Below are 15,582 nucleotides of genomic sequence, written 5' to 3'. Positions count from 1 at the left end.
AGCGCTCATTTTGTGGACTGCAGTGTGACGTAATCTCTATCGGGAAAAGTGAGAGATGCTGAGTCAGATTCCCCATTACATTAGAGCATCAAACATAATTATTCTAGCAGGAAGTGGTAAGCAGTGTTCACTATGACAGAATAGTTGATCTATTGTTGATGACGACAATGAGATGGTGAGGATGTGAAAAAAGCATGTGAGTCATATTGTTTGGTAGTTGTAAAGAGATGACGTGTTGAAATGTGTTGAAATATGTATGTGCTCCCAAAACTGTTGAAGAGCTGCACCAACATAAATATACAGTGGCCCCCCAAAAATATTTTGACACTTCAAGTAGACTTAACAGAAATTCTTTAAGAATGTTTTTTTTCCTGAAACATTTTTGCAGTTAATTTTAATGATCTGGTCCCAAGGTGATTTATCTGGATGTATGAAATCAGTTCCCCTCATACATACACGGCATGTACATCATCACATTTACTTTATAAATGTAAGTTATTTATCTTTTTGTGAACAGTTTAACCATGTATATAATTTTTTCATGTTTTTAATTAAAATATCATATCAAACCTGTTATGATTATCTATTGTCACATGTTTCTGTTGAATGCTTAAAGGGATAGTTCACCCTCATGTCATTCCAACTGTAAGATATTTTTGATGAAATCCGAGAGCTTTCTGACCCTGCAACGCATCTACCACATTCAAGGCCCAGAAAGGTAGTAAGGACATCGTTAAAATAATTCATGTGACTTCAGTGGTTCAACTGCAATTTTATGAAGCTACGGAAATATAATTTTTGTGCGCAAAGAAAACAAAAAATAATGAATTTATTCAACAATTTCATCTCTTTCTTGTCAGACCTCGATGCGCATTCACAACAGTACCACAACACATCCATTCCTCTCTTTGCAAGGCGCAGAGCATGTCAGAACGCCGTATCCTGTGTCAGCAGCACCACACATATGCGTCGTGGTGCTCTCGTGAATGCGCAGCAGAAACTGACACGGAAAAGAAGAGTTGTTGAATAAAGTCGTTATTTTTGTTTTCTTTGTGCACAAAAAATATTCTTGTAGATACATAAAATTACAGTTGAACCACTGATGTCACATGGACTATTTTAATGATGTCCTTACTAGCTTTCTGGGTCTTGAACATGTTGCGTTCCTTTCTATGCAGGGTCAGAAAGCTCACAGATTTCATCAAAAATATATTAAAGTGTGTTAAGAAGAAGAACAGAGTAGTAGTTCCCCATCTTGACCATTTTGCAGTTTCATATCACTTTGGCAATTTTAGTTATTTTCACACAAATAAATATGATAAATACGGAAATTAGTATATAAATTACAATTTAAATTGGACACACCTCTCTCTCTCTCGCTCTCTCAGTTTGTGTTTTTTTCTAAACACACAATGGTGTAAGAAAGTAGCTCTACACACAAGATGTGTTTATGTGCTTACTGCGGAATAACTGACTGTTGAATTATTGATAATTAATGCACAGCCAAGCTGTGACTTAGCTTCACATTGTGGCTGTATTACCACAATGTGCATGAACTTTTAATAATTCGTCATCTAACGTCATCCTTTAATGCTTACTTAACTGTAAACCCAACTAAAGCATTTGAAATGCGTGTGCGTGTGAGAGAGAGAGACGGAGACTGAGCTCTTGTAGGGGGGGCTGACAGACCCGCTTGCTTGATCAAAGGGACAGAAGCAGCTCAAACCAACCGAGCCTGATGAACACACTCACAATCACACACACACACACACACACACTCTCCCGGGATGCTGCGCCTCACCATATGCTGAATATTGATTATGATTCCTATTGATTTATGCTCCTGTACCTAAGCACTAAATGAAGTCTCAACCCTTTTCAAAAAATTACTGCAGTGAGCACACATTACGCTGTCCATGGCTCTTGAAAACAGTAGAGTTTCCTTTTAACCTGAATACTGTCATGTTTTTGCAGATCTCGGCAATCCAGTCAATCTGTTTCTGCCAGTGGACACGAGTGAATCAGCTGCTAAGTTGATTAAAGGAGCACGTGGGCATTCCACTGCACCGCCACACTGGTCCTGATGAGCGGGCATGCTGGGAGCTTGGCAGCAGAGATCATAGTGCTAAATCACGGCAGTGAGGGGGGATCGGTTGCTCTGACTGCTGCAGGCTGGGATTTCCAGCACTCTCTCTCTCTCTTCCTTCTCAGTCTCAAACCTTCATTTATGCCAGCGTGTGTCATAGGTTCTCTTCCCTGAATGCAGCGTCATCAGCGGTTAATAAGATAATGGCCATCATCATGAGTAATAGAGGGTGAGAGCGAACTGGATGGAGATGGAATGATAAAGAAAGGGCTTTTGGGTGATGGAGAAAGCAGAAATGAGGATAAACAGAACAAGGAGGCAGAACATAGAAGGAGATTAAGTTAAGGAAATGGGGACGCAAATAAGATTGTGAGAAGAAAACTAGGCTAAAGAGAGCGATGGGCAAGGATTAGCACGCTGGTTGGGTTGATAAGAGCAGAAGTTTGTGTGTGTGCTGGTTTGGGGGTCTCCTCAAAGGAGGAGGCCACTCAGGGGAGGTGACATCAGTGGGGTTTGGCACTGAAACAGGCCTCACTGCACACAGATGGGGCCCCAATATGAACCAGCTAACACGCACAGACAGAAGCACAGGCTAATGGATGCACAGGTGGACAAACACTGCCATGATCTGACTCTAGAGACAAGAAATCTGAGCTCAGAGATGTAAATACGCACTCTTGTTTCTGCCGCGTACTGCAGTGGTTTATTCATTGTGTGCAATTGTGGGAACTTGAGCTGTACTGTAGGTATAAATATGTTTTGATGTGCCCGCAGATCAGTCTTTGTGACTTATTGATGCATGCACTGGCTGCCTCATTAATATGTTTCATAAGTAAACAGTCATGCTTTGGTTCATCCATAATTACCTCTTAATTCATTCCATGGAACTTTTATTATTTCTGTTTAAAGTAAGTTGAGGAGTTTTTCACAGAATTCGCCTTAAGCTCCAACACCCCCATCTGTACTCCAAAGCACACACACTTTTTCCTGACTCTGTGCTCAAATGGACCTCAGGCGTGTTGCAGGCGTATATGTGTGGAAACAGACAGTGCTAAAAATGGATAAAATTCAAGGTTTAAATTCTCCAGGCATGTTGTTTCAGCGTATGAATATTTCAATATTTTTCAGAGATAAATTATTTCATTTATGGAATTTAATGTGTGGTAAGTTTTTTAAGTTTGCAGTTGAATTTTGAGATATAAGAGGTTAACATTTATACTCACAAAGTAGGAAGACCTCTTAACATAAGAGGTTAAGTTGGCTGCTATGTTTGAAGTATGTTACCTCTGTTTTAAACACCTTTACCTTTTATGATTTTCTTGTGCAAAAAAAAAGGAAGAAATAAATAGCATTTATATTAGGGCTATCAAATTGATTAATCGTGATTAATCGAATCTATAATAAAATTTAATGTTTGCATAATATACGTGGGCGTACTGTGTATATTTATATGTATACTGTATAAAAATACACACATATATGTATATATTTAAGAAATATGTAATATATATTTATATTGACATAAATCATATATGTCTTAAATGTATAAATGTATGTTTGTGTATTTACACATAAATATGCACAGTACACACTGTGAAAAAATTACAATAAAATGTTTTTATTGTTTTTGAAAGTATCTTCTACGCCCATCAAGGTTGCATTTGTATGATCATAAATACAGTAAAAACAGTGAAAATATATATATATATATATATATATATTTATATACACACCTTCTAACATATGTGAGTATTAAACAAAGGCTTTTATTAGGTGCATTGTTTCACAGGCAATAATTTTTAAAACCCACAGTTCTTTTGAGTGAGTCATCTCAGTTTACAGTAAACGTAAATGTCTTTGAGCAGAGCCGTATGAATCCTGTTGTACACTGACTGTGCTTAATGAGGCTCTTCTTGAGTTTCCATCATGAAGTCTCAAACTGCTGTGTTTATTGAGAGCATCAACGCTTTCCATGTCTTCCCCAGTTGCTCTTTGACCTCTGGGATGAGTGAAGGTCAGTTCACACACATGCAGCTCTGATCTGTGTGGTCTGTAGTTTATGATAATCAGCTCTATGTGCAGAGAAAGATGTTCAGTCAGGCTGTGGGCAGAAGGAATGATAGGCTGTATTGTTCTACTGAAAGCTCCCATGAGGATGAACCCTGCAGCTGAAATGTCAGCACATCTACCCACGTGCCAAACCGAAATTACTGACACAAATATGCAAACTTTTTGGGTACGACACTGTGCCGCCATGGTGACAGGGTGTTATGGCTAGATCTAAAGGCTGGATATGTAGCTTGTGGGTTTACTATGGTGGCAGTCATTCCTGGAAAGCAGAGCAGAGTGAGGATCTGTCCTTGACTAAACCCTCAGCTGCAGGAACCTTGTACAGCATCACCCTACACAATACAGACAGTAAATCAGGGAATGTAAATGTTTCATTATGTTATTTCAGTGTTATGTGTGTGTTACTCATTCGTGCTTATGACACTTTTCGGTAACCAGTGTTTTTTTTTTCATTGTTGTATGGTCTAATTGCCATAATTCCTAATATTGCTGTCAGGTTACTCATCCAGCTAACTGACCTTCCTGTCTTATATCACACCTCATAACCGCTCTCATATTTCATACAAACACACCTGACATCATCTTATGATTTTGATTGTATTTAAAATGACCTCAGTGGACTTCACCAGTAATATTTCTGCAGTATTGTTACTGTGTTCATCCTGTTGCGAGGCTGATTGTTTTGTATATTTTAATGGACATTTTTTCCATTTTTTAATGGACATTATTTGAAAATAGACTCCAACAGTTTGATCAGGACCTCAATGTGTATTTCTGATGTTAACAATATTGTGCATCTTACAGTGACCAAGAAGGTTTTTTTCCCCACAGCATTTTTGCACTAGTTCATTTAGACTATGAATAGGTTTTTAAAAGACATTTTAAAAAGCCAACTCTGGTAACAAGATTTTTTTAAACCCAGCATGTTCTCTGTATTCAGCGGTTCTACCAGAAAACAAAATCGCAGGAATACTATTTAAGATCAAATTGATTTGGAGAGTAAACAAAAACTTGCCTGAAAAGATGTAGGCAAATACAAACTAGAAAAAGCGTGTGAGAGCAGTTTAAGTAACAATGTATAATTGCGAGAATAATATTAAAAAGCACATTAAATTCAGTACATCTACTCTGTCCGTGCTCCCTTTGGTCTGTCTTTACTCATTCTCTGCTGATTTACTTGCCTGGTGTGCAGTCCTCTTTCCTCTCCCTTAAGCCCCAATTTATCATTCTGTTTCTCTCTTCTCCGCTCCTCTGTTCTGTATCCCCGTTGTTCCCCCAGGCCCCATGCTAGTCACACCCTGACACAAGAATCAAAGAGTTCTTCTAACCTCTTCTCTCCCTTTTCATCATTTTATCATTACATCCCTCCATCAACCCGACATCTCAGTGTACTTCTGATGGCATTGTTCCCGAGGAAAATGACATCTTTTGGTGAAAATCACACACACTTTAAATCACCAGAACAATCTGGGTCAACATAAGGCTCTGATGTTTTCAAAGAGCAAAGTCTGGGCCGTGGAAAGGTCACAGAGTGGGTTTCAGTTACTAGTATGTTCTCTTGTCCAGGCTGAGACTGGACACCTCACAACCCTGTGCCATACAGCAGCTTTGACAGCAATAACTGCTATTAAAATAACTATAAAGAAATGTAGATTTACCTGGTTTTCCAAACCTGTATAATTTTTTTTTCTTTCCAGTGGAACACAAAAGGAGACATTTTGAAGAATCTTTAGAAGAATATTTCTGAGTGATCCATTCCTTTCAATCTTATTATCCAATTCACATATTCAGATGGCAAGTTGTGATTAGTCACATGAGGACCAATGGCATTTGGGATCAATAACATCAAAGCAGTTTGAGATGATTGAGCTTCAGTGGTGGTATGATTATTAGTGAATAAAATGTCAGTCTGTATGTTATTGCATGGCTTGTGTTTGCACACTACTTTTTTGTGCTTTTTTTTTATAGTGAATTCTGTCCAGTGGAGTTTTCTCAGAGGAGGCGAAGGAGGCAGAAAAAAGTATGAGAAAATTACGTAAGAATAAACACTAAAACTCTTACCTCCCTTGTTGAACTGATTAATTTGGAGTGCTGTGAGTTTGATGGGGGGTGATCAGAAAATAAAAAAATAAAGTTGCACAATCTCTCTGTAGTCATCAAGACAACTGTATAATTTACTTTTCAGTAGTAAAATAGTTTTAAAAAACTAAACTTAAAAAATATTTATTTTCTATTTATTCTGTTTATTTTATTATTATATATTATTTTATATATATTATATTATTATTTTATTATATATTTGGGAATGGGATCTGGAAAGTTGGAGGGCAGCCAGTGAGGATTTTGCCTAATGTCAGAAAACCTCCACATTCTACTGATTTTGTCTTTTTGGAGCATAACTATTGTAAACTATCTCTACTTTCAAACTAATACGTACTGTAGAGTTGTGTGAAAATTCATATATTTTCTTCTGTATTCCACCGAAACAGAAACAACATGAAAACTTGAGAGTGAGTAAACGATAATAAAATGTTCATTTCTGGGTGAACTATATCCCTGTAGCAGCCAGTCTGTTTGTATCAATTTGCCTTATCTCTGATGTAGCTGTTACTGGAAAATGTTTATTTTTTATTAATTTTCATGAAATTTCCCAGAGCAAGCCCTTATCAGTACTGCCGTTTCTTGAAAACAGGCTTTAACTGATGGTATTTGACCCCTTTCTCCTAAAGGATACTATGACTTTTTCCTAACTTTCTCTGCATTGCACTGGATTTTGGGCATTGGAGTGAAGCAATGCTTGTGCATAAGCAATGTCTGTGTGGACTTTGAAGTGCAAAGAGTCACTTCTGGTGTTACGAGATGAGCAGTTTAATACATTGCTGTGCTGTCATGACCCAAGAATAGCACAAAGTTACAGTAATGACAGCTGAATATATCACACCATATCCTCTCTATCCAACACAAAAGCTCCACCCTCCTGTCTTCTCTCTCCTCTTCTTTCATCACTTTGCCCTATTCCATTTCCCAAGCCTCTCTCCTCTTATCGGGTTCGATAACACACACACACATAGGGTTAGATACATATCCTAAAAAAATATATAGCGTACACCCCACTCTCACCCTGAGAAATGTGAAGCAGCTGTTCTGCTCCAGCTATCCCAGGAACGCCTGTTTGAAACCCAGTGTGAACTGAGAGACCAAATGGACACAACTGAATGATCTAAACCAGTGGAAGAGTTAAAACTGTACTACATCCTTGTCAATCATAAAACAACTGTATTTTCAACATTAAAAGTATGTTTTATTTATGTTTACCAATATGTTTTGTACAAGAGTAAGTTAATTCAGATTCAGAGGTCATACCAAAAAGCCTTATTGGATTAATTTAGTGCCTTCAAAATTAAATCGAAACACTTTTTTTCAATGGATCGCCCTTTTTAATAATTAGCCAAATAACCTGTAAAAATCTCTCGTCTTTTGGCCGTACAGTACATTCCAGCAGCACTTTACTCGTTTGGGAAGGGAGAGGAGAGTAGAGGAGAGGGGAGGGGCGCACGGTCACCTTTTGTGCAAATATATCAGCCAAGTCACCATCCGCATCAGATTTCTTGCGCCAAGAAGGACGAGGAGCGCACTGCACAACTGCGAGTGAGCGCGACAGCAGAGCAGAGGGCGAAGGAGCTGTACCAAGACGAGAGGGTGCAAAGAAACACAACGACGCGACGCGAAACACAGCCGCCAAGTTGAGACGCAACTATGGAGAAAGCGATGTTGGGACGGTTCGGGATTTGCTGCACTTTGCTTGTTGTAGCGCTGCAAGGTAAGTAATAATTACAATGCTTTAAAAAAAAAAAATCTTTTGACAGATTTTACTAAAAGCCTACGTTTTTTTCTGTTAATCACAAGGTTTTCTAGTTACTTTGTGAGTATAAATGTAAATTGCATGTTTGAACGTGGAGTAAATTAAGAATAGGTTACTTTTCTGTTGGTTCTTGGAACAACCTGTTACCTTGGAACCTATGGAGGATAAAAGAGCGCAAGTGTCGAAAATAACTTTGGGGACTTACGAGACATTGCGCAGAAGACGTTTTAAAACATTTACTTAAAATAAACAGTTTTTTTGGCTGTTGGTGTCTTTGAGGGTCTCATGTTTAAGTCAGGGAATGGTTCAAGGGTTAACAAGCCGGACTGGTCTTGGTCTTTGAGGAGGGGAGGGACGCAGTATCGCCGGACAGACGCGCGTACTTTCATCTGAGTTCAAGTGTGAGGCTGCGGAGAATCTAAATTCATATCACGTCAGTATAATTCTGTGTTATTGAAACGCAGGCTAAATGTACGTATTATAATATTTTTTATTTTAAATCAATTGCGAAATAATGGCATAAAATAAATTAAAAAATTATAGTTTACTCATTATCTGAGGTTTACAATTGGGTTCATAATATAATTTAATCTATAACATTCAACTATTTTTGGACTTTTTACAATTCATTTAAAAAAACATAAATTTCTTGTGTAGATATAAATCTATCCTGTACAGCCTATTGTTTGGGTACAATTATCTTATATAGCCTACAATACAAATAGCAGAGTTAAAATATGAGTAGCCTAGAGTAGTCTAGCACTTTTCAACATAGTCGAATCAAGTTGTACCTCCGTAATATAGGCCTAAATCAATTTGTTAAATGTTCAAAACATTTTTTTTTCTTTAGCCTGTTTTATTCATGGATGGAAAATAATATCTGTTTTTAATATTCTGTGAGAATTTGTGAACCTGCTCTGAGCTATCAAGTCCATTGCGCTGTAACTGTCTGCGGTTGAGCTGGTTGCGGTTTTGTTCTGCTTTGAAGTGTTTGGCTTCCTTTGACCAATGATTTTTCAGCACGGAGGAACTGTGGCCCCGCCTCTAGCTCCGCCCATTCTCCCTTTACCACCTTTCTCATGTATTATCACTTTAAAAACGAAGCCTAAATGCAAATTACCGCGTGTGAATCGCGGATAAGTTTATTTAGTTTTATCACCAAATTTACATGTTATATCTGGCGATTTGAATTTAAGTCAACATTAAAAGTCTGCATGTTTTACACTTAAACATGACTGACTTTGAGTGAAAACACTCAAATAAAGAAGCTCTCTCCAAAAAATAACCCTCCCAGGCAGACATTCTTTACCATCCCAGAGGTACTTGCGTTTTATCTTTCTATCTGCTCTTAAGGCTCTCTCGCTCCCCTCCCCTACTTTGTATCTGGCTCTTCCAGCATTCTCACCTTCTTTGAGTGCTGCGGCTATCTGCAGTCTTTTTTTACCTACCTATCTTATCCCTCAGTGCCCTGCCTTTCTTCCGTTGTTTGAGGCTCTTCTCATGTCCAGTGTGAAAATACGTGTGGAGCAACAGACAGATGAAGCGTTTCTTCTGATGAGCTCACTCAAGGCTCCAGGGTGCTGTGTTTGGGTTTAATACACTGATCTGTGATGCTGCTGTTGCTCTGAAAGCAGGTCCTCTGAGATCTTCTCTTCTGTAGCTGTTTTTCCCCTCTCTTTAACTCGAACGTCATTAAGAATTTACTCATTTTTGCATGTGCTTTAATTGGGCCGATCAGAGGATCCTCAGTTTGATGGCAATCTATCTGATGGCCAGACTGCTCTGGCAGTTTCTAGTATCATACCACATAATCTGTGACTTCTCAAACTTAGCAAGGTTGAAAACTGCTACACTTCCACAAGCCCCCCAGCTTCTTTTCTTTGAGTGCGTCAACAGGAAAACCTCTTTTAATGACTTTATCCTCTTTCCGGGCATAAATTTCAATTGATCCCTAGCATTTAACTGCCAAATGACAGCTGCTGGAACTCTGCCTGTTCATTTCAATTTGTTGCCTACCTCTCCCCGAGGTACGCCAGCCTCTGTTAGAGCTTTCATATAATTTGCCTTATAATGGAAGTCTCAGTGATTAGCATTTAAAATGGTTCCCGTCCAGCCTCATATTGGAGCCACCTGACCGTGTTACTGTAACCACAAGAACTGACACCAAAGCAGTACCCTCCCAGATGACATTTACAAAATATTATTTGCATTTTCAAGCCACAGTGGCATATTCATAGGAGGTATCAGTGCAGCACCTCTGCGACTGTGCACGTTTGATCGTGGTGGGATGTCAGAAGGTGGCGGAAAGAATCATAGAGACAGCTTGTCAGCTGAGTTTAAGAAGCCTCGCAGAAACAACGCTCTTCCCTTCTTTGTCTATTTCCCCTGCTCATTTCCTTGCTTAAATTTTCTCCTCAGCAGAACCTCCCCAACCGCAGCGGCATCAAACACAAGCGCGCACACACACGTCACCCCCTGCAGCCGGCAGTAATTATTATGGAATTAGGAAGCTTCAAATTAAAACCCGCTCTTTGTGCTGGGCCAGCAGATAAAAGCCAATCTGAGGTGGCTTCTGTGAGCTCAAAGCTCCTAAAGATATCCATCACGCACACACCTGCGCATGAATCTAGTCACGCACACCTGTGTGTGTGCAGCATAAGCCCACACGTTGTGTAACTGTGCAAACCCAAGGTGCTTATTTGGCCAGTGATGATGGTAGTGGTGGAAAGAGCCGGTAAAGTGTATGATTGGGCTCGCTTGCTGTGGGCCCCAGTCTCTCGTATCAGCTTTGTGATTCATGCCCGTGGGGTGGGGGTCGGGGGGGTCACTGCTTGGAATGAGAACCATTCAGCAGGGACAGGTTACATCTCGCCCCCTGACTCTCCAACCCCCCAGATTCTCTCTCTTTCAATCCCGTCTCTATTTCTCTGTCTCTCTTTCGTTCGGCACAGATGGACATGCAGGCTGCCAGTGAAAGCAAGTCACGCAACCACAACACACTGGTTTTAATCCAAGATCACAATATGGCACTTTGCTGCTAGACCATAAAGCATTTTTTACACGGCGATCACATTTTAATGGTTTGACAGACCCCTGATACTGTAGCATGTGGCAGTTTTTTTAAATTGCATTTGCACTTTTTATCAGAGAAAATGCAATTTGATTTTTCAGTTGCGTCTCTTCATTGCTCTTCACAAGTCCTCTCCTGCGGCCTCATGGGATGCTAAAGTGTCCATTGGATGTGCTCTTCTCAATCTAGCTGGAAGTAATAGGTCATTTGTTTTCCTTACTGTTCCCTATGTATACTGTTAATTCAGACATGCTATTCTTAACATACTGTATAAAACAGAAAAGTACGTATATTCGTTATATATAAGAAACTCTGATAGAATGAAAGCTGAATGATTCGTTAAATACCTTAAATAATAATCAAGAGCTTTTGGGCTTGTTTTAATTATTTGGAGACCCATCATGAAAGCTTGTTTTTGGATTGGCAGCAGTTCTTTTGGCAGCCGGTTTGAGGAAAGCTTGCTGCTCACTGCTCTGGCACAAAGTAGCAGCAACCACATGCTTACTCAGAAAGAAAGATATTTAGCAGTCTGGCTTTTCATCTTAATATCATCTAAGCCAGTTTCTCCTGATCTTTTTTTTTTTTTGCCTTATGTATCTCCACAACCCAATCTAGGTACAAGCACCCTCTCATTGACACCAAATCATAAATGTGTTACTTTTTAAACTTTTATAATGTGTAAGTTGAGGTTCATTTAATATTGTTAAACATTATGACGATAACATTAGGTTACGAAAGATTACGGAAAGTCGCTTTTAAACTAAAAACAATCAGTTAGCTTCCTCTTTAAGGAGACACCTGAGCTTTGTTTTGTTTGACAAGTTTTAAAGGGGTCATATGATGCGATTTAAATTTTTCCTTTATCTTTGGAGTGTTACAAGCTCTTGGTGCATAAAGAAGATCTGTAAAGTTGCAAAGGCTAAAGTCTCAAATCCAAAGAGATATTCTTTATAAAAGTTAAAAGTCAACCTCTCCTACCTAAAACGGCTCGTTCTCACACGCCACGCATATCTACGTCACGATGTGGGAAGATTTGCATAACGCTTCCCAAATGTTCACGTAAAGAAAGAAGGCATAACTTTTATTCTCGCTGTAGTATTGTTGCTGCTGCCATCGCCGTTGTGGAGATGCTGTGTGTTTCATTGTGAAAGCGAAACTACTTTGTTTGGCCATCCAAAAGAGGACGAAATCTGCTTCGTCATGCCTAGAGCTGAACTGTGCTGGTCGCTGAGGAAATACATCAACTTCATGCTGTGGATCGCCGGATCGGCTTTCACCATGGACAAAGTGGAGTCCAGCCCAGGGTCGTCACATGTGGTAGCTTGCTGGCCGCTCCTTCGTCAAATCCGCCAGCCGAGCCGTTTTCAAGCCCACTGGCCACCGCTAATTCAGCCCGCAATCCGTTTCTCACTCTAGGCTGCCGGCTTTTGCTCAGTTCCAACTTTGCAAGGACAGTCTGGCACTTCTGACTCACAGCCTGTAAGTACGTTTTTTATATTTAAAGAATTTGCCACTGATGATTCAGATGCAAGTTTTGAGCAGTGTACAGTAGTGTTTGTTTTTTGTTGTTTCTCCAGACATGGTTTTATGTTTACGCAGCGTGATATGCGACGCAATGTGTAAAAAGACAGCATAAGTCATTATAATCAGTTATTATGTCCCCACTGGATGCAACAAATGCCTCGCTTATAATGGGTTTTATTGGTTTTGTCTGGTCGTGCTGGGACAGACGGTATGACTGTATGTTAAGGGGCGTAACTTTTCCGTCACACGCTTGAAGTATTTGGCCAATCACAATGCACTGGAAAGCTGGCCAATCAGCGTACACCTTGCTTTTCAGAATGATGAACTTTGTAAAAATCAACGCGTTTCAGAAAGGAGGGACATAGAGGTACAACAATAATGTACATTATGTGGAAAATAATGTGTTTTCTGAACCTTAAACCGCATAAACACATTGCATTACACCAAATACACAATATAATGTTCTTTTTAGCAACATCATATGACCCCTTTAACAGTTCTGATGGTCATGGAGAACCTTTATATATCAATTATAGAATTTTTTATATTAAGTTTTTTAAAAGGTTTATTAATGCAAAATCAAAAGCTTTAGCATAAATAGAGGCCTACCTGCTGTTGTATTAAAAAATAAAATAAAACAAAATTCTGCCAGCATTCCCTCCCCTCACTTTCTTGTCTCCAGTGATTGTTTTTTTTTTTTTTTTCAATGCAATCATAGTCAGTGAGGTTCAAAATTGTTTTAGACCCCAATGGCTTTCATTAAAATGGACAAAAACATTCCTCTTTTGTGTTCTGCAGACAAAACAAAAATGCGCTGTTTTGGAAAGACACGAGGGTGGGTAAATGATGAAAGAATTGTAAATTTTTAGTGAACTATGTGGTTTCAAAGATTTCAGTCAGGTTAAAGTTTTCAGAAAAACACACGATTGTTTTGGTCCAACTGAAATTGTACTTTTGAAGTACATGTAAACATATTGACTGATCTGAGCCACGGCAGTTCAGAAGCTGCTGCAGATGTTGCACACTCAGACAAAAACACACACAGAGTTTTAATGCTGTGGATTAGCTCTGTCTGGTTTGCTTCTGTGTTTGTTAGTCTCTCTCTTTGTTTTCAGTAATGTTTGTGATCAGTGGGTGACCATTGATGTTTTGGGTGAGTTATGGTTGATATTGTACGTGCTCCAGCATAGATAACTGAGAAGTTGACCGGGAAGACAGACAGTGTGTCTATAGATTCTGTGCTGGCAGGAAAAAAATTAATCATGCAGACCCACTGAGCTCTTTCACTCAGAATTTATAACCAGCACTACTGACAGAGTCATTTCTTCAAAAAAGAATGCAGTATCCCTCCATCACTCATCCCTTCCGTCTGCACTCAAGCCCCCCCACCAATCCTCCCGTCTTTCATGAAATCTGGGCCCTGCCCAGTCCTTCAGTGTTCAAACACTCTGCCCACACTATAAAGTATCCAGGCAAGGCAGAAACAGAGATAGAGGAAGCCCAGTAGCCTTTGATTTCAGCAAGGCTGCAGCTTCAAGGCTGTTATTAGTGGCATACAGGAAAAGAGTTTGTGGATACATTTTGTGCATGCATTATGGCTATATTCTGTAAAGGATGTTGAAGTGGTCTGATACTAAAGTGGGGAGCAGAAGGATACGAGGCACAGTGAAAAGCTGCATCTGTGTGTTGGGCTATAGTACTTTGAAGAATAGGCGCTTCGGAGGCTCTTTGGGGAGACGAGGTTAAGAGCGGCTGATCCATTTAGCTGTGGAGATCGGCAGGGTGATTGGCCGACGCAAATCCTGAGGCCTCTCTCAGGCATTCCTAATGGATTCAGGGCTGATGGGTTTCCTTTTGGGGAAAATATTGCTTTTTGGCGAGGAACTACGAGGTCATGCTACACTATCGTCCATCTTGTAGTACATTGCCGAATCTCCCCTAGCTCTAATATACACGTATCGATTTGGAGATGGACATTAGTTGTTCTGAATTGATTTGTTTATCCTAGCAGTGTTTGGGGATTTGGCTTACAAGAAATGATTCATCTTGACTCACTTTTACAGCTTGTTTTTTTGTCATAGGTGATCTGTTTTGTGGTTTGATTAGGGTTGGGCAATAAAAAAATTACTTAAAAATCCATATGTAAATAAAAATTTTTTTTTACAATATATTTTTCTGTATTTTCACATATTTGCCTTAAAATATGTATATATTAAAAATATTCAAATATAATATAACATTTAAAATTATTTATTTAAAAAATAAATAATACATTACAAATATTTAATTTTTTTCACATATTTGCCTTAAAATATATTATGTTTTCAACTAAACAGCCATTCAGTAGATTTTAAATGTTTATTTATTTTTTAATGGACAAATCATAAGTAATCAACTTATGCTTTGCACATATTATTTTACTAAATGGGCCTACTATAGACTGCAAACAAATTGTTGAATCAGAGCTGATTCACAGATATTAGTCACACTTAATTCTGACGTCTTCTGAAGTTGAATGAGCGTTTAGAGTTGTGAGACAAGGAATCTTTAGGAAACACAATGGCCAAGTAAAGCAACAATTTGTGATGATTTTTAACACTGGTAAAATCGTCACAAATACGTAATGAACATTCAAAGTATATCACAGGCTGCTCTCTTGCTTTTGGTGTCAGTCATTTGCTTCATATCTCAGTTGGACCTCCACTGCAGCTGGTTTAAGCTGTGCCAGCTTTACCTGATGTGCCTGAAAACACAGTCGTGTTGAAACAGTACTTGTTTAAGAGCTCTTCAAACATCCCTTTCCTCACACAGACTATGCCCATTGTCCTCTTACTATCAGCTGGCAAACATTCCCTGGAGAACAGTCTACTGACGCAAGGGAGAGAAAAGCCTTTATAGCCCTCAGCTTACGGCTGTTTGGTTAGTCGAGCGCACCCCTGGGCTGAGCTATTCACTGTCCCGCACTCGAGA

At 39.2% G+C, this 15,582-nt stretch overlaps 1 protein-coding gene across 2 annotated transcripts in view; it reads left to right on the top strand.

The window, feature by feature from the left end:
* The first annotated feature begins 7,732 nt into the window (after positions 1 to 7,732).
* LOC109058443 (basal cell adhesion molecule-like) overlaps positions 7,733 to 15,582 on the top strand; it is a 49,274-nt gene continuing 41,424 nt past the window's right edge. Inside the window, exon 1 of one of the 2 annotated variants that reach the window (XM_042740947.1) lies at positions 7,733 to 7,976. In XM_042740947.1, coding sequence (XP_042596881.1) covers positions 7,913 to 7,976 — 64 coding nt within the window. In that variant the 5' untranslated portion in view covers positions 7,733 to 7,912. The remainder of the gene's footprint in view (positions 7,977 to 15,582) is intronic. The other variant, XM_042740946.1, reaches the window with a different exon arrangement.

This window comes from Cyprinus carpio, chromosome B16 (genome assembly GCF_018340385.1).
Source record: "Cyprinus carpio isolate SPL01 chromosome B16, ASM1834038v1, whole genome shotgun sequence".
NCBI lineage: Eukaryota > Metazoa > Chordata > Actinopteri > Cypriniformes > Cyprinidae > Cyprinus > Cyprinus carpio.
Note: the sequence above shows the minus strand (reverse complement) of the source record. Positions and strands in the feature narration are given on the sequence as shown.